The following is a 20,405-nucleotide window of genomic DNA, read 5'->3' as shown; positions in this document are numbered from 1 at the left end:
GGATGGCACTTGCACCAGTAAATCATCATTCATGAAAATACTCAATGATCTCTTGCCTACTAGACAGTCTGATGGAGACATTTTCTCAAGTTTCATTTTTCAGTTTGACCCCTGTTAGACTATATTTGATAAGAAAAAAAAAAGAACAAAAGAAAGAACAAAAGAAGGAAGGAAGGGAAGAAAGTTTGATTTTCCTAAAGAACCAGCTCCTGGTTTTGTTGATTCTTTGTATAGTTCCTTTTGTTCCTAATTGATTGATTTCAGCCCTGAGTTTGATTATTTCCTGCTGTCTATTCCTCTTGGATGAATTTGCTTTTTGTTCTAGAGCTTTCAGGTGTGCTGTCAAGCTGCTATTGTATGCTCTCTCCAGTTTCGTTTTGGAGACACTCAGAGCTATGAATTTTCCTCTTAGCACTGCTTTCATTGTGTTCCATAAGTTTGGGTATGTTGTGCCTTCTTCATTTTCATTAAATTCTAAAAAGTCTTCAATTTCTTTCATTTCTTCCTTGACACAAGTTATCATTGAGTAAGGCATTGCTCAGCTTAGCTTTCTGTTGTTTTTGTTGTTATTGAAGTCCACCTTTAGTCTGGGGTGATCTGATAGGATACATGGGATTATTTCAATCTACTTGTATCTGTTGAGGCCTATTTTGTAACCAATTATATGGTCAGTTGAGGTGCTGAGAAGAAGGTATATTCTTTTGTTTTAGAATGAAATGTTCTATATCTGTTAAAACCCGTTTGGTCCATCACTTCTGTTAGTTTTACTGTATCTCTGTTTAGTTTCTGTTTCCATGATCTGTCCATTGATGAGAGTGAGGTGTTGAAGTCTCCCACTATTATTATGTGCAGTGCAATGTGTGCTTTGAGCTTTAGTAGAGTTTCTTTTATGAATGTGGGTGCCCTTGTATTTGAAGCATAGATGTTCAGAATTGAAAGTTCTTTTTGGTAGATTTTTTTCTGGTGAGTATAAAGTGTCTTTCCTTATCTTTTGTGATAACTTTTTATTGAAAGTTGCTTTTATTTGATATTAGAATGGCTACTCCAGCTTGTTTCTTCGAACCAATAGCTTGGAAAATTGTTTGCAAGCCCTTTACTCTGGAAGTAGTGTCTGTCTTTGACACTAAGGTACATTTCTTGTATGCAGAAAAATGCTGGGTCCTGTTTATATATCCAGTCTGTTAGTCTATGTCTTTTTATTGGGGAATTGAGTCCGTTGATGTTGAGATATTAAGGAATAGTGATTGTTGCTTCCTGTTATTTTTGTTGTTAGAGATGGATTTATGTTTGTGTGGCTATTTTCTTGTGGGTTTGTTGAAAGATTACTTTCTTGCTTTTTCTAGGGTATAGTTTCTCTCCTTGTGTTGGTGTTTTCCATCTATTATTCTTTGTAGGGCTGGATTTATGGAAAGATATTGTGTAAATTTGGTTTTGTCATGGAATATCTTGGTTTCTCCATCTATGGTAATTGGGAGTTTTGCTGAGTAGGGTAGCCTGGGCTGGCATTTGTGTTCTCTTATGGACTATATAACATCTGCCCAGGATCTTCTAGCTTTCATAGTCTCTGGTAAGAAGTCTGGTGTAATTCTGATAGGTCTGCCTTTATATGTTACTTGACCTTACTGCTTTTAATATTCTTTCTTTGTTTAGTGCATTTGGTGTTTTGACTATTAAGTAACAGGAGGAAATTTTTTTTATGTGTTTTTGAGTTCTGTAGGCTTCTTGTATGTTCATGGGCATCTCTTTCTTTAGGTTAGGGAAATTTTCTTCTATAATTGTGTTGAAGATATTTACTGGCCCTTTAAGTTGGGAGTCTTCACTCTCTTCTATACCTACCATCCTTAGGTTTGGTCTTCTCGTGTCCTGGATTTCCTGGATGTTTTGAGTTAGGAGCTTTCTGCATTTTGCATTTTCTTTGACTGTTGTGTCAATGTTTTCTATGGTATCTTGTGCCCCTGAGATTCTGTCTTCTATCTCTTGTATTCTGTTGGTGATACTTGCATCTATGACTCCTGATCCCTTTCCTAGGTTTTCTATCTCTAGGGTTGTCACCCTTTTTGATTTCTTTATTGACTCTTTCCATTTTTAGGTCCTGGATGGTTTTGTTCAATTCCTCCACCTGTTGGTTGTGTTTTCCTGTAATTCTTTAAGGGATTTTTGTGTATGTGTGTTTCCTCTTTGAGGGCTTTTATGTGTTTACCTGTGTTCTCCTCTATTTCTTTAAGGCAGTTATTTATGTCCTTCTTAAATCCCTCTATCAGCATCATGAGATGTGACTTTAAATCACATCTGATGATGTTGGGGTATCCAGGACTTACTGTGGTGGGAGAACTGGGTTCTGATGATGCCAAGTAGCCTTGGTTTCTGTTGCTTATGTTCTTACACTTGCCTCTCGCCATCTGGATATCTCTGGTGTTAGCTGGTCTTGCTGTCTCTGACTGTGGCTTGTCCCTCCTGCAAGCCTGTGTGTCAGTACTCCAGAGAGACCAGTTCTATCTGGGATGAATTTGGGTATGGACAGCTGTGGCACAGGGTCAGTTCCGAGGTGCAAATAGAAACCTGAAGAATCCTGTCCCCGGCTTTTTCTTGGCTTGTGTCCTGATAATTCTGGGCTGGTCCCTCTTGGGCCAGGAGTTTGAGCAGAATTGATGACCTGTGCTCACAGGTTTGCCAGCACTCCCGGGAGACCAGCTTTTTCCCTGCAGTATTTGGGTATGGAGCACTGTGGCACCAGGTCAGCTCTGGGCAATGTGGCATAGGATCCTCTAATTTTATTTCTTAAACATCATTATCTTGATGTAAAGTATACAGCATAGTAGTTTATGGCAGGTAGCATGGTGGACAGTGATCATGTCTGTGAACTATGTTCCTCAAGGCCCTTCCTTGTGCATCGATGTTTAAGGAGGTGAAATTTTGTGCCTCTACACCTCAGTTTCCATTGCCAGATAAAACACCCTACTCTGGCATCACCACTATCCCATACCACTTACTCTTAACATGCTTCTTGACTGTCCCAACATTTTAAAAGGTGAGACCTGATGTACCTCATCAATTTACATACTATGTGACATTTCAATGTTAGGTTACTGATAGAGAAGCTATGTGATGAAGACCAGGTTAGAAGTTATGATCTGACTCTTGTAGTGACTGAAACATTTAGAAACCCAGAAGAACGTAGGTTTCCTATGAAACATAAATATTTATTAATTTGAAAATGTCTTATGGAATTTACAAATCCTAAACTAGAAGTCTGTAATGTTAGACTTGAAATTCACTTGGAGTAAATACCACAATCTACATATAGCAGTACTAAGTGCCTAGTGATATAATATGCTTAAGATAAATGATCTAGGATTTGTGCTAAACTTTCAAGAGTGCATGTTAGAAATAGATCCTATGATAGACAAGTTAGTCAAGAAAAAAGACAGAATTTGTAATGCTGGAGACCTGGGCTCAAGCCGTGTTTGCACGTCTTAAAGCAATATGGCCTTCAGCAAGATACTTAATCTCTGAACTTGTTTTGTCATCATTAAATGACAGTTGACACACCTGACTTACTGCTTTTATACCTAAATGACATCATGCATGTGAACCATTTAACTAGTCCATGTTGTTGGTTAGTGCCTTGAGATACCTTCTTTTGGCAGTCGTGGAGAGAAGAATTAGACCACAAGTTCTAAATCAGGGGATGAAGGTAAGAATCATCTGAATATTGGTGTGGGGTGTGTTTTAATCTATAAATCTTTGTGTTATAACGTCTTCAGTACATGTCTTAGAAATTGCAAGATTTCACTATACATGAACCAGAAACTTTAATTCTTAGTCACTCAAAAGTTAATTCAGTTTCACCACTCCCTCAAGCCATGGGGCGTGCCAGCTGCTAGGATGCTGATGTGAGGTATTCTGCAGATACAATTCTAATTTAGCATGTGTGTTGGGCATGTGATATATGTAGTCAGGATGTTACAGAGAAATAAGGGTTCCTTGTGTTGTATGAAGTCCCTGCGAAAAGGAATTTCTAGAGAGCGCCCTTACCACAAATGAGTCCTGACATTCAGTAGTCAAAAATCTATTCCTTTGACTTAAGCTTCAGTCCTATTTTCAAAAACAAAAAAAAAAAAAACAAAAACAAACAAACAAAAAAAACAGATACTTGTGGAAAAAGAAATATAATCAGTCATTTGTATTTGGTGTGTGGTGGTTGTTTTGTGGTTGTTTTTGGTTTTGTCTTGTCACCTTGACGCAAGCTAGAGTCATATTGGAAAAGAGAACCTTAGTTGAGAAAATGCCTCCATCACAGTGGCCTTTAGGCAAGTCTGTGGGGGTATTTTCTTGATTAATGATTGATATGAGAGTGTCCAGACCATTGTGGCCAGTGCTGCTCAGAGCAGATGGTCTGAGTTGTATAAAAAAGTAAAGTGAGCAAGCCATGGAGAATAAGCCAGTAAGCAGCATCCCTCCATGATTTCTGCATTCATTTCCTGCCTCCAAGTTCCTGCCGCTTGAGTTCCTGCCTTGGTTTCTTTAAGTGAAGGGCTGTGATCAGGAAGGGATGTGTTAACGAAATAAATCCTTTTCTCCCCAAGTTGGTTTTGGTCAAGGTATTTGTCACAGCAGCAGGAAATGAACTAGGAAGGGGTGAGTAATTTGTTGATTCTTTTTCCTGTAAGCAGGCCTTGATGAGATTACTGTTTGAGCAAAGGAATTTTCATAATTTAAAATTGCAACATCAGGGTTAGGTTAAAATTAGAGAATACCATTGCTTACAGCAGTGGTTCACAGCCTTCTTAATGCTGTGACCCTTTATACAGTTCCCCATGTTGTGCTGACTCCCAGCCATAAAATTACTCCATTGCTACTTTGTAACTAATTTTGACACTATTCTGAATCATACTGTAAATATTTAGTAGGCAGGATATCGGATATGTGACCCCTGTGTCCATAGGTTAAGGACCACGGATTTACAGTGTGTCTCAAAGTTTACATAGTATAAGACAGTGGACTTGGGTTTTTAATTCATGCTATAGTCACATAGACTACTAGCCCTAATCTCAACAATAGAGGTCCTTGAATACAAGAAAAGAAGACAAGCTTTTCATTTATTAGTTACTTGCTAAGCTCAAAATATGCCAAATTCTTCTCATATATCATCTCACTTTTTGCTATATTGTTGCATATTTTAAATCAGTTTTACATGTAAATAAACAAAGACTAAAATAAATCACTAACTTGACATTCCACAGCCAATTAACAATGGAGTTAAAGTTAATGCTTTTATGTGGCTCAGCAGTAAGCTTCTGGTTCTGTTCCACTGGGTGAGAATGAGAGGCTGGCTCAGCACAGGACTTATAGGACATAACATATAGGACAAATAACAGGGTGGTGAGATTGGTAGGACCCTTTCTTTCATTTTACAGCAGTGAATGCATGCTTTTTAAGGCACACGGCGCTCATAGGGCTCCTCCCCTCTTCTCTTTACTATAGTATAGACACGGAGAAAAATGCAGGCTTGGGAGTTTGCCCATTTCCCATCGCTTTAGCTGTGTAATTGTAGTTGTATAGATAAAGCCACAGAAATACCAGTTGGTATCAAGGATGTGCAGAGTCAGTTCTGAAGACAGACCAAAGACTCTTGCTCTAAGTAAAACCTAGCTACCACCGGTGCTTCCACCAAGAATAATCTTACATAGACCACGTGCACTACCAGTTTGGACTCCCACAGAAGCCACTTCTCTCTGTTTTATGTTACAGAGTCAGACTATCAGAGCCTCTCTCCCAAACCTTGACTTTCGCTACCTGTTCATATGGTAAGGTAACAGAAGGAACCTTGGAGATGAAGACAGGGATTCAGATCCAGACTTTCTACTTCTGCTGTATAACTTTGAACAGTCACTAGTTTCTTCATCAGATAACATTACTGACATTGTTTTGTACTTCTCAGGTGGTTGTGACAACAGGGTTGCAAGTAGTATTTACTCCTTAGTGAATTCTGTCCCTTTCCTCTCCCAGTTTGTCATCCTCCTTCCAACTTTGCTTCCTCAGCTGGCATCCCTGTCACTGTCATATGCCTTTGAAAAGATCTGATTAGAGATAGAGTTGGGGGGACTGGGTGAGTGCCATATGCAGAGGGAAGGCTAGTGTCCAGACATGCTGTGTGCTGTGGACCAGCATTTTCTAGCTTTTCCACTTGTACCCAAGAAATTTCTAGAGAATCTTGGGTGTATAGACATATAAAATAGATATATAAATGTTGTATTTATATGTATATTACTATTATCAAACATATTTTATAATTTTATATTATATTTTATACTATTATCAAACATATTTTATAACTTTATAATTGTAATATGAGCATATATACTTACTATTATATGTCACAGATAATAAATCATAAAAATTTAAAATAACTCTTTGGTGTATATATAATTTTACCATTCTTTAGCAAGAAGGTAAGTTTGCATACCAATGAGGATGTGCTCCTAACTTGATACAGTCCACAGACGCAGTCATTTGATACATGCTGATGAATAGCTGTAGGAGTCATTTGGTTAATTAAACCATTAAGTTTCTATAAGAACAGAAAACTTTGCCATACAGTAAAAATACTGATTCCCAGCATGCAGTTGTCTCAAAATGTTTCCGATAGTACTCTTTGGCATTGCAATGTATGGCACCTTGCATGGTGAAAAGTTCACATGTACAGTGAAACCCAAGCCTGTGGTAAAGTCTTGCTGTGCAACATAGTGGAGCTGTGCAGAAACTCCGCAGATTTATAATATATATAATGGGGTAAACATGTCACATTTGTGCCTAAGTGCTCCATACTTGTTCTCTGCACTTTGACCAGTTATGAGTTCCCACGTTAACCACCCTCCACTGTACAAGACACCTCTCCAATGGGTTCTGAGAGCTGCTCTGACCTACAGGGAAAGAAATGAATTTAGAGAGCACTTTGATACTATGGCCATTTAGCAGAAAATAGTAGTAGGCTCACCCCTGGGGCCTGTGAGCTCTCTAGCCATAGGTTCTTGTCAGATTTACAGTACCAGGTACATGCCTTCTATTGTGGAGTGGGCTTTAAATCCAACCAGAAAGCAGTTGGTTACCTCTGCCCCTACTGCTGAAGCCATGGGCCGATCTTGCCAGGAAGGTTGATATTACAGTTCACAAGGTGAGTGTGATGTCTTAAAATTAATAAAGAAGCAAAGGACTCTAAGTTTAGAGATGAGCAAAGTCACACCTGATATATTTATGTTTTCCAAGGCTTCCTAGAGGAAGTTGCATTTGGGTAGAACCCTGAGGTCTGTGTCTCCCACTCCACTGACTACATATTAAACTTGAGAAAACATGTTACTTTTCTCTCACTTCATTGTTCTTATTGCTGTTCTTGTGGTCTGTTACTAACCTTTGAAATTGAAGGTAAATAAGCAGATGAACCCATGAGTAGAAAAGTGCCTCACCCCCACCCCAGACTACGTAGTTCATCTTATTTTCTCAACAGTGTGGACACGCCACACTAGGATCTCAGCTCTGTTCCCTCCTAGCTGTCTGTACACCATTGGGGATGTAGCCTCTGTGAGTGTCAGTTCTCAGAAGTACAAAATGAGGATAATATACATATGCCTTACAGAATTTATCTGTGGATTCATGAGATTGTACATGTAATCAGCAGAGAGTGTGGTACATAAGTACTCACTGACAAAGTGTAGCCATAATTAACAGTCTATTAACTTAATGAGGCAGAAGTAGCCAGATACATGCAAGCACAATGGCAGACATTTGTCTAGAACATTAGAACACTTATAACAGTTCAGAGTTTCAGAGTTTGCACCTTTGTTACTTAAAGTTGGTCTCCAAAACCAACTCAGAAGAAGTGCAGTTCTTATATTGCAGGCACACTACTGGCCAAGCACTTGACAGTCACTTGGTGTAACTGATACTTTCGTCATCCTACAGTGTTATTTTCTATCTCTTTCAAGGCCTAGTCACTGCTCAAGCTGTAATTTAACCCAGCATGTCTTGATTAAAAGAGAAAGTAACAAAAGTTACTTTCTCTTTTATAAAAGTTTATAGTAAACTTTTCCTATGCTAAGTTTATAGTAAGCTTTATTTCTAGACAAAATGTTCACTTTACCTGGCCATGCATCTTTCTAGGAAAGTTTACTACGGATATTTTTGTCATAGTTGAATTTTAATTATTTTAACTGAAGCACAAAGGCTGATAGTTCAAGAAAGAAAACAAGCATACTGGCCACCTGGGTTACTCCCTGTAATTGTTTTCTCTAAGTTAAGAATTTTGTTTTATACATTGTTGAAAACAAATACCATTATGCTTGCTTTGGGGCTTCTTATTTGTGATGAGGCCACTTAACTGAATTCCAGTTTTATTAAAGATGAACAAACATGGCTACATATTTTGATGAAGAAGAAAAGGAATTTAAGTGTTGCATTTTCATCCAGAATAGAAAGCATGCATGTGGCATGGTTGATGTCCTCTAGTGGGCAGCTTTATCTACACTACATGTATTTGGCTGTAGATCTATACTTAATATACCAATATGCTAGAGAATAGTTTAATTGAATAATTAAAATTCAACTATGGACAAAAATATCCATAGTGTGTGTGTGTGTGTATGTGTGTGTGTGTGTGTGTGTGTGTGTGTGTGTGCGCGCCTACTGAGGACTGGGTTAACATGACTTGCAGCTGAGCATGTCCAAGGAGTTAACTGACACTATGTTTCCAATCATCACATGACAAACTAGGCTTAAGCTGAAGAATCACTTATGTTAGGCAAGAAAACTTTGTCCAATGTGTCTCCTCAGTAGTATCATTTTATAATCTCCTGTCAATCATCTGAAGCTAAATTTGTGAAACTGAAATGTGCATAGAGTAATGCTAATGTCTATCTTTTATTTGCTTAATTTAAAAACACAAAGGATCTGGGAATTTAGTGTGATGGGAAGGTGCTTGGCTAGCATGCCTGAGGCCCTGGATTCAGTTTCCAGTACAGAAAAAAAGAATAAAGGGACTATGTATAGACTAAAGAAAATGATAATTGGATATGTTTTCATGTCAGTTTGTGGAGCTGAAAAGATGGCTCAGGAGGTAAAATGCTTTCTGTGCAAACATGAAGACCTGAGTTTAGATCCCAGCACCCACATAAAAGCTGAGTGTGGCATAGTGTGCCTGGGCAAGGGAACAGAGACAGGCAGAGCCCTATTGCTCACTAAGGTCATTGGCCAATCAGACTGGCCAAATCAGTGAGCTTCGTCTTTATTGAGTGACACTATCTCAGAACAAGAAGGTGTCTACCCCTTATCAGCTGAGACAGTCATGGATCTCTGGGCTTTACAGGTGTGCACATGCACATGCGCGCACACACACACAGCACTCATTTCCAGTATCTTAATATAATTTAAAGATGCTCTTATCTTAATTAAATTAGAGTTTTCATTGGAATAACTCCTATATTTTATAAAATCTGAAATGTGCGCGTAGTGGTCAGTTGACTGGATTTCTGCTTTGGTTTAGTTTTGGTCTAAAGCTCAAACCCAGGTCCTTGTACATTCCAAACACATGCTTCTGCTGCTAACCTATAGCCTCCAACCTCTGATTCATTTAAATCCAGAATTTTAGATTCCTTAAATGCAATGTAACATTAGAATCTTAAGATTAATTATATAGCAAAGACAAGGAAACAGATGAGAGATGGTTAGAAAACCCAAATGGAAAAAGCTGAAGCTGGGTGTAATGGCACATGCCTTGAAATCCCAGCATTCCAAAGGCAGAGGCAAGCAGATCTGAGTAAATTTGAGGTGAGCCTCATCTACATAGAACAGCCAGGGCTACATGTGAGATCCTGTCTCAGGATGGGGTTCAGGTGGTGGAAGCCCCTTAGGGAACTGTAGTCATTGCTCCTGAATAGAATTGGGCTTGAGTCTTTCAGGCAGCAGCTCCTTTTCTGCAGCTGAAGACAAATATACCAGGGTCTGGTGAGCACTGCCACACTGCATCTAGGCCTGTCCATCTGAGGGATTATTCTTAGTTCCCTTCCTTTGGCCTCAATCTCTGAAGAAAAAAAAGATATTCAGACTAGGAAACTATTCTCTAGCATATTGGTATATTAAGTGTAGATCTACAGCCAAATACATGTAGAGTAGATAAAGCTGCCCACTAGAGGACATCAACCATGCCACATGCATGCTTTCTATTCTGGATGAAAACGCAACACTTAAATTCCTTTTCTTCTTCATCAAAATATGTAGCCATGTTTGTTCATCTTTAATAAAACTGGAATTCAGTTAAGTGGCCTCACCACAGTGCACAAATAAGAAGTCTGGGTTCACCCCATTGGAGCAGCTCATGCTGCACATGACACACAGAGACATGGACTGGCCCTTCAGAGTCTACCTGGCAGGCGTTTATTTGTTTGGTTAGTTTTGCTCTTAAATAAAACCCTTGTGGTATGTGCTAATTTCTTTTGCCTTTAATTCGTGACTCATTCATTGCTCATTACCTTTCTACAGATATTTTTTTTTTCCTTTCCTTAAGCCAGCAAGAAAAATCTTGCATGAGAGGAGGGGGGAAAGAGTGAGTTGAGGAACACAGTACTTAAATACTGTTACTGGGTTTTCATTGGTTGTCTCCTCTCTTCCTGTGGCCAGTCTAGTCTTGCTTCCCCCTGCAAATCCCTCCCTCTTCTCCCCTTCTGCAAGTGAGTTCGCCGGGTGTCTGTCTGTTGCTAGCGACTGACTGCAGGCTGTATGTAGGCATCTCTCATTCAGAATGGACATTGTCGTGTTGAGCAGAGAAGAAAGCTTTCAGCAATGTGTCATTTGTCACAATTGTCAGGCTTTTTAAAAAAGGACTCCCAAAGAGAGATGCTGCATGTTTTGTGTGTTAGCACAGACTGATTTCCTCTCCAGACTCTTAAGTTTCAGAAGCTTAAATATAGAGCCCTGTTAAAGGGAAGAGAGAATCTGTGTGTTGATCGGCCTCGTGGAGAAGTGCTTCATCACCGTCCTGCACCTCCCTGTGCTCTCTAGGTCAGGTTCAGAGCTGCAGCATGCTCATGTGCTAGCTGAGCAGAGTTCACCGCAGTCACAAGCGGATACAGGGGGTTTTGTTTTTTGTTTTTTCTATTCCTTTGAATATCAAAATGCCATCCAAAGAGTCTTGGTCGGGGAGGAAAACTAATAGAGCTACAGTTCACAAGTCAAAACAAGAGGGCCGTCAGCAAGATTTGTTAATAGCAGCCTTGGGAATGAAACTGGGTTCTCAAAAGTCGTCTGTGACAATCTGGCAACCTCTGAAACTCTTTGCTTATTCGCAGTTGACATCACTTGTTAGAAGAGCAACTCTGAAAGAAAATGAACAAATTCCAAAATATGAAAAGGTTCACAATTTCAAGGTAAGAGAATTTTTGTTTCTGGTCTTTTCTCATAAAGAACGCTCAGTGCTTGGAATGTGCAATGTTATAGTTCCTCTTTGGATGCTTTGAAAAATTAAGGTGATTTGACTGAAACGTTCTTACTAGTCAAGGAAAGAACATGTTTAAATTCTGATTTTATTTAAGGTAGAGCTGAATAGAGCTCATAGAAATCCAGCCCCATTTTTTTCAGGTGCTGTGATAATGTTCTCTGTAATCACTGTACTAAGTCTTGACTGATGTTATAAAGATCTCTAATCATGATTTTAGCCTTGCATGTATCTGTTTTGCAGTGTATCTACCTTTGTTGGTGATTTCAGGAAGGGATTAAGTCTTATCTGTCCAATTCTGGCCAGAGGCTTTGCTGTAGCAGGCATGTGCAGTTGCATCTGGAGTGAGCAGATGGTGTGCATTTCCCATAGTTTCTGTCTTTTCTCCTCTTTCCGTTAATAAATTGACCACAATAATAGGAGGACTTCTGCCCTGGGACCATAGAGGCTGTGACTGGCAGCTTCCCTGTGTCTCTCTGTGGTGGCTTTCACCTTGCATATATTGTTTTTAATTCCTGCTGTAACATGTTTTATGCAGTGTATCTGAATCGTCCCTTATGGAGATGATATATATGTATGTTGGCCTGAGATGTAGCTAGATCTTGCCTGTACTTACTTCATGGTATAAGGTCTTGAAGTTATGCTCTTTACATGCTAAATCAGGGGCTATGCAACTTGAAGTCATGTGTAAGGAGACCAAATTACACTCAGCAAGCAGATGAGCCAGCAGCATTTCTATAGTAACCTCCTGATAGTTCAGAGTTGTCTAAGACCCAAGAATATTCAGTTTACACAGAGTATCAGTAATGCTGATGTTAGAATGGGAATATTTGATTGCAAAAAAAAAAGGTGTTAGGTCTGGAAATTTGGGGTTTTTTTTTAATCTGTTAATTTACTTATTTAACATTTATTCAGCATATAGAATGTACCAGGTTCTTTACTAAGGGACTTCATCCTAGATTTATAATCTATCCTGACTTTTAACACCAGCATTTATTTCACTCATGCTAAAAAACAAAACAACAAACAAACATGCCTCAGTGTACTCTGTGTTTTCTATAGTGAGGAATAGATTGTAGTCTTCATACTATTTGGGGGTTAATGGTATGAACCTTACTTTTCAACCAATATTTTTGCTTTAAAATTGAATTAAGACAGTTTAACATATCAAAAATTGATAAAAAAATGAAAATATTCACATCCAGTCTTAGCCACATTGTCCACTTATAAACCAAAAATAAATAAGTAAACAAACAAATAAATACCTGCAGGCTGCTGAGTTTTGGTGATTTATAGCCTGGTCTTACAGGACTTTTACCAGGAAAATGGCCTACAAAATGTCTTTTAAGTTTGAAGTAAAGAATCACCCCCATAATCTAGAAATTCTGGGGCTTCCAGAGTATCTTCAAAGAGGTGCATCTCATAGGCAAAGCAGGCCTATGAGATGATCCTTGTAGTGCTAAATCAGGCTCTGTAAATGCTTCTTATCAGTATTGATTGGAAGTAATCAGGCCTGTTGAAGAGTCTGCATGAACGAATATACTTTCCCCTTGCCTGCAGATTCTATCTTTTAGGGTTTTTTTCACATAGCTTTATAAGATGTAAATCCTGCACATCCGGAAAGTATTAACTGATCGATTGTGACCCTTGCCACCTCCAGAACTGGGGACTGAACCTAGAACCTTGCATCTGCCAGGCAAACACTACACCACTGAACTCTACCCTGGCCTCAGCATACTTGGTTTTGTTTATTTTGTTTTTTGTTTTTTGTTTTTTTTTTTTTTGTTGTTGTTGTTCTATTTTGTTTTAAGAACGTAAAACGTGGGAGTCTTCTTTCTCTGGAGCTAGCAGATGAAACCCAGCTGAGGCCTGTTCTTTAACACTGTCCATGTCAAGAAGGATTTTCTGTGGGACAGTGAAGCAAGCATTCTACACAGTGTTTAGAATCACTAATAAGGTCAGAAGTCTCAGAATTTGACTCCTCCTATTAAAAATAACTCTTCTTATTTTTAAAATGTGCCCATGGAATAACATTTTCAAAAATGTTTTCAAAAAACAGAAAGAAAAGAAAAAAGAAAGGATCCTACTTGATTTCAGAGAATATCCCTGAAAGAACTGCAGCCCTAGCAGGACTCGTGCCATGCAGATGCTGGCATAGAAGGACACTGCCTCTGGTCCACATGTGCAATCGGCTCTACTGTGGGAAAATGGAACTGTTTCCGTGCTTTGAGTCATGTGGTCTGCCTGCAGCTTTCTCTCAGTGGAGTGGTTTCGGAGTGACCTCAGGCCCTCACCAGAGCCTCCTTTCAGGGTGCTTTTCTCTTCAGCCTCTTGAGTTGCTTGTTACATAATGCTGCTCGGCGGTGTGCACAGCTGTCAGATCTTATTTTGGGGTGAATGCAAGAGCACTAGTTACCTTTGGTGAAAGCACTCACCAAGGAGGAAGCCATTCAGAGCAGCTGGACCCTGTGACTGGGGCTTTGTAGGAGCAAAATTAAAAAATGGATTCTGCTGTTATGTAACCTTTTCCTCCCTTCCCGACCCCTCCTCTTCCTCTCTCATTCTCTTCCCCTCCCTCCCTCCCTCTGTTGTTCTTACATCATAGAAAGACTAATATATCTTAGGGAGGTTGTCATTTCAGCAATCAATATACCACATTCTGTAGAAGCTTGGTAAGATGTCAATACAATTTGAGCATAATTCCAAAAGACTAGAGGAAGGGATTCTAGATGTTTTTACAAAAAGTAAAATGAAGCAAATATTGCAAGAGACATGGTTATTGTGATTTGAGTATTAGATGTGTAGACCCATATTATAACATAACATAGTACCCCATAATTTTTAGGTTTTATTTATAATTGACATGTAATAAATAATATATAAATTTGTACATAAATGTTAGATGTCATGTGATGTTTCTATATGTATATAAACTTTAACATGAAAATTGAATGTCTTTCTAACCAGATTCTTTTTAAGAGTTACTCTATTCTGAGCTGATGAGATGGCTTTGTAGGTAAAGGGACTTCCTTGGCTCCTGGCTGAGGATTTTATTTCTGGGATCTACATGGTAAAAGTAGAGAATCAACTATATGCCATAGTACCTATGCACCTGGAAACAGACACTAAATGAAACAAATCTTTTAAAGTTTTAAAGAGAATTACTCTATCTTAATACTACATGTAGAGAAGACAAAAATAAAAAAAAAATATATCAAAAGCGAAACAGAAGCAGCCCTCCACAGTCATCGGTTGCATCCTACTTCTAAGGCTCTGGAAAGGGCCGAGACTCGGCCTTTGCCCTCGGGCATTTGTTTGTGACATGGACCATTGCCTAATTGGCCCGAATGCTTACTCTTTCTAAACCTCTCTTTCTATGGCAGAAAACTTAAGTTCCTGGTCTATGTAGGCACATAGTAGCCACTACTTATTAGGACATACTGTCTCTAACTGGGTTTTTTCTGGATTTATATCAATTAATTCATTTGAATAAAAGAGTGATTGAATCCTGGCCTTCTTCCTAGCACAGATTACAGTGTGGTAGAGAGTCTTGGATGATTCTGGGGGCTCCCATTGAGCTTCGGGGCAGAGTGGGCTTTACATAAGAGCCCTTGAGTATTTTATGTACTACAGAGTACAATGAAATCCTCTGTTTGCAAGAGAAGATATAGGCAGTGGTTTCCAAAATGAGAATTAGAGATAGAATTCAAATAGCTCCATAACAGGCTTCCCTAATAAGGTTAGTGACCCAGACCTCTGAAGTGTAGCAGTAGTAAGCACCGGCCAGCAGGCAGTGTCCTGCTGCTTGGCAACCAGAAGGGCAGCAGTGGCCACACTCCTGACCAAGGGGTCTTTCCTCTCCTGGGACACACAGATCCAGGCCCTCTGCTCTTTGACACATATCAAGAGGAGTTTTGTTTGTTTCTCTTTCACTGCACTGAAATTTTATGTTCAGTGACAGTGCGTCCTTGCGCCCTCATGCTGTACCCACTAACCGTCTTACCGCCTTCTCCCTCATTCTGATCCTTTTCTCCCTTTTTGCCATATGTGGGAAAGTGCTGGCAACTGGTGTATATTTAAGAGGTGTTGACTGAATGACTGACTGAGTTAGTATACAGTGTGACATAGTGGACCTGTTATCTTGAAGCCAAGTCTGATGACAACAGAAAATCTCAATACAAAATACATTCTGAAAATACATTCTTAGGACCTGTGTTCTTTTATATTAATTAAACTTACTTACATACTTTTGAAAAATGAAATGAAAACTCTGATAACATGTTTTTGGGTTTTTTGGGTTTTTTTGGGTTTTTTTTTTTTTTTTGTTTTGTTTTGTTTTTGGTGTTTTCAAGACAGGGTTTCTCTGTATAGCCCTGGCTGTCCTGGAACTCACTCTGTAGACCAGGCTGGCCCTGAACTCAGAAATCCGCCTGCCTCTGCCTCCCAAGTGCTGGGATTAAAGGCGTGCGCCACCACTGCCTGGCAACATCATGGTTTTTTTTAATTTTAAGAGAGTCTAATTATATAGCCTAGGCTGGCCTTGAACATATTATGTAGTCCAGGTTAGCCTCAAAGTCCAGATTCTTCTGTCTTAGCTTCATTAATGTGGTTATCATAAAGTATCTTATTAAGCTTTTGCAGCAGTGTATTATTCTTTATGGGTATGAACATGGAATATCCAACATGAGATTTTAAAGGAATAGTTTTTCTGCAAACAAGAGGTTATAAGGAACTGCAATGTGTATTTTATATTAAGCACATTCCCCCTCTCTTCACTTTGAATGTGGGCCAAAGAAGACAAAAATAGCCAAGATCAGTACATAATGGGGTTCTCTCTGCCTCTGCAGTCAGACAAAAAAGGGACTGATGAGCAGAATCTGGGAGGTTGGAAAAAATCACCTATAAGGTCCCTGTAAGAACTTTGTTTCTGTTGCTACCTTGCTTAGTGCTTTTCAGATACTGTGAGAGCCAAAAATAATGAGCCTCTGCCTCTGCCTCTTTGCTTCTCTCTCTGCTTCTGTCTTGTCCTCTCTCCCTGCCTCCCTGCCTCTCCACCTCTGCCTTCTGGAAGGCTTACTGCCTTCTCTGCCCTGGCCTCTGCTGCCCCAGCATGGCAGCCCTCTCATCTCACTCCTCCTTGCTTATTGTTTTAAATGTTGACTGATGGCCTTGTTCTGGTACTCCGAGTGCAAATACCAATATAATGAGGAGAATATGATGTTGTTTTATGCATGAACATGGCTGTTAAAATACTTTGTTAATGCCCTGTTCCCCAAAATTCAGTGTTCAGTGTGTGACTATGATGCAAAATGGCTGAACATCACATTCTGCTTGCAGTAATGTGAGAGCCAGGAGCAAGCATGCAAAGCACAACTAGAAATGTTAGAGAGTCCTTCAAAATTCAAGAGAGTTTTGATTTTTGAGGTTGGGATTTTGTTTGTTTGTTGTGAGAAGAACATGAGATCTGTGTACCTTGTTAAATATTTAAGTGCACTATTAACTAGCCACTGTTGACTATCTGGCAGTGTCATAAACTAGGCATAGTTGACTAGTTAACAGAACTGTTAACTAGACACAAACAGTATGATAGATCAGCTGCAACTTTTCTACTTTTCTGGCCTCCCAATCCCTGGAATCCAGTCTGTTTCTGTGAGTTGAATTATCTGAAATTCTGCATGTAGGTGGACCTGAAATTTGTCCTAGTGGACTGGCCTATTTCACTTAGCGCAGTGTCCTTCAGTTTTATCTATATTTAACATGTGGTAAAATTTATTTCTAAAACCTAAATTAATATCCCTGTGCTGGTTGGTTTCTGTCAGCTTGACACAAACCTAGACATATCTGAGAAGAAGGAATCTCCTTTGAGGAATTACTTGGAGATGGGTCTGTAGGACATATATTTGATTAATTATTGATTGGGAGAGTCCAACTCACATTGGTCAGTGCTACCCTGTGCAGCTGGCCTTGTTGGTATGGAAACAGCAAGTGGAGCAGCAGTGATGAGAGCCAGTAAGCATCACTGTTCCATGTCTCTGTTTCAGTTTCTCCCCAGCTTCCTGCCTTGCTTCAGCCTCCACCTTCGCTTCCAGTAGATATAACCCAGCATAGATATGCCAGAACATACTCCCCAGCCCCCAAGACATACACACACACACACACACACACACACACACACACACACATTCTGTCTCTCTGTGTCTCTGTCTCTGTCTCTGTCTCTCTCTCTCTCTCTCTCTCTCTCTCTCTCTCTCTCTCTCTCTCTCTCTTTCTCTGTCTGTCTCTTTCTCCCTAGACCTGCCCCACTTTTTGGAGTTATTTGAATGTGTGCAGGCAAGGTAATTCAGCTGGAAAAGTTGCTTTTTTTTTAAAGAGTTATTTATTTATTTTATATATGCAAATACACTGCAGCTATCTATCTTCAGACACCAGAAGAGGGCATCAGATCAGAACTCAAGACCTTTGAAAGAACAGTGCTCTTAGCTGCTGAGCCATCTCTCTAGACCCCCAAGTTGCTTTTGGTCAGTGTTTTGATCATAGCAATAGAAAGCCAAAATAAGACCATTTCTTTGAATATTTACCCATTTTTTTTACTCATCCATTTGTGAATATTTAGAGGATTTTTTTTCCCCATAAGTTGGCTGTTAGGAAATACCTTAAATGTTACAGTTGATGCTGCTATTGACAGAGGGTGAAGCTATCTCTTTGAGATCCTGATGTCAGACTTCTGGGATAGCCTGTATTAATCTCTTAAAAGAACAGCCAGGCAGTTTTCATTGACAGCTGAAGCGTTTCCCATTCCCACTAGCACTGTCAGGACTGCAGCTTCTCCACACTCTCACCAACAGTGGTTCTCTATGTTTGGGGAATAGGCATTTTCACCACCATGAGGCGACACCCATTTTAATTTTGGTTTGCATTTCCCTTGAGATTAATAACAGTACGTGATCTTTTCATGTTAATCGTTTTTGGATCTTCCATTAATACATGCTTATTCAAGCCTCCCCATCTTTTGCCTTTTTTGAGCTGAGGCTCACCATGCTTCCTTTTCAGGCTGGACATAAGCTCCTGGACAGTGACATACACACACACACACACGCACACACACACACATTCTGTCTCTGTCTCTCTCTGTCTCTGTCTGTCTGTCTCTGCCTCTCTCTCTCTCTCTCTCTCTCTCTCTCTCTCTCTCTCTCTCTCTCTCTCCCTAGACCTGCCCCATTTTTTGGAGTTATTTGAATGTGTGCAGGCAAGGTAATTCAGCTGGAAAAGTGCTTGCTTTGCAAGGCTGTCAGGCTATGTTTGATCCTTAGAATCCAAAGTAGAAGGAGAGAACCAACTCATCAAACTTGTCCTCTGACCTCCATGTGCATGCCTTGGCATGTGTGCCCCAACCATGTGTACACACACATATACACCAATAATAATAAATAAAATTAAAGCTGCTTGGTGGCTCTGCTATTCAGTGCCAGGAATTTCTAATATATTCTGATGCTAGCCCGTCAGATATATCGTTTACACGTGTTTTCTGCCATTTTGTCAGCAGTCTTTACTGTTTCTTCCTGCATGCTCCTTCTCCAGTATAAAACTACCTCTGAAGCTCCACCTCTGACATGTGACCCAGCCTCACCTTCTGCTCCTGGCTCAGCCCAGTTCATGGGGCATCCTTCCCTGAGGCTTGCAGGGTTGCTTGGCTGCAGACTGGGTGCTCAGTGGTGTGGTTTTTCATTTTTAATTACATGGAACTATTGGATAATATTTACCATTTGATAGAACATTTGTGAGATTTTTTTCCATCTAAGTGTCAGGAAGCTTAACTCAGACTGGCAATGTGTCACATAATTAGAAGTCCAGCATTAAAAATCTGCTCCATCCTGGTGGGAATTAAAATGCATCCAAGACCATCTTCCACCTTTGAGTTATTTGAGGCTCATTTTGGTGACAGTATGGTGACAGAGGCTCCAGTTCTTTATCTTGCCAGAGTCTTGCCTATTTCAGAGACATAGTTTTGTCAGACTCAAGGCCTGGCATGCATTTTCCTGATGATGTGTCCATGTGAATAGAAGGCTAATTGGCCCAGATCTAAACCATACATGCTAATGTACTAGTTTATAAGACAAGGAATATCATTGGAACTAGAGATAAAATTCATTAAGAGGACATAATATTTTAAAGTATATATGCCTAATAACAGATTCAAATACATACAGTTGAGCTGCAAATGAAATAGACAGTCCACATCATAGTTAGAAGTTTCAATAAGTTCTGTGCCCCAGTGTAGGGGAATGCCAGAGCCAATAAGTGGGAGAGGGTGGAGTGGCGAGCAGGGGGAGGGGAGAGGGAACAGGGGTTTGTTCTTATTGTTGTTTTTTGTTTTTTGGAGGGGAAACTGGGAAAGGAGAAATCATATGACATGTAAATAAAGAAAATATCTAATAAAAAAAAATTAGCCAAGCATGGTAGCACACAGACACTTTTAATTCCAGCACTCAGGAGGCAGAGGTAGGTGGAACTCTGTAAGTTCAAGGCCAGCTGATCTACATAGTGAGTCTCTGTCTTAATGAATTAAATCTGAGTGCTAGAAAGAGGGCTCAGCATTTATGAATACATACTGCTTTTACAGAGGACCCAAATTCTGTCTCCAGCACCCACAACCATCAGTTAACCCCAACTCCAGGAGAATTCATACATCTGGCTTCAGGGGTACTAGCACACATGTGTATATATATGCATACACAAACATAATTAAAAGTAAGGCAACTTTAAAAATATTTTTGAGATTATAATGCAGTTACATGAGTTCCTGCTTCCCATCCCCCTGCCCTCTTTCCAATTTGTGACCTTGTTCATTCGTTTGGTTCTTTTCTTTTCTTTTTCTTTCTTTCTTTCTTTCTTTTTTTTTTTTTTTTTTTTTTTTTTTTTTTTT

At 39.6% G+C, this 20,405-nt stretch overlaps 1 protein-coding gene across 6 annotated transcripts in view; it reads left to right on the top strand.

Annotated features, from left to right (window-relative positions):
• Positions 1 to 20,405, top strand: part of Chn1 (chimerin 1) — a 164,166-nt gene that overhangs the window by 109,898 nt on the left and 33,863 nt on the right. For 5 of the 6 annotated variants that reach the window (XM_031370639.1, XM_031370643.1, XM_031370638.1 and 2 more), the window contains one exon: positions 11,337 to 11,414. The exons of the other annotated variant lie outside the window; for it this stretch is intronic. In XM_031370639.1, coding sequence (XP_031226499.1) covers positions 11,337 to 11,414 — 78 coding nt within the window. The remainder of the gene's footprint in view (positions 1 to 11,336; positions 11,415 to 20,405) is intronic. 6 annotated transcript variants of the gene reach the window in all.

This window comes from Mastomys coucha, unplaced genomic scaffold (assembly GCF_008632895.1).
Source record: "Mastomys coucha isolate ucsf_1 unplaced genomic scaffold, UCSF_Mcou_1 pScaffold15, whole genome shotgun sequence".
NCBI lineage: Eukaryota > Metazoa > Chordata > Mammalia > Rodentia > Muridae > Mastomys > Mastomys coucha.
This window is presented reverse-complemented; position numbering and strand designations above follow the sequence as displayed.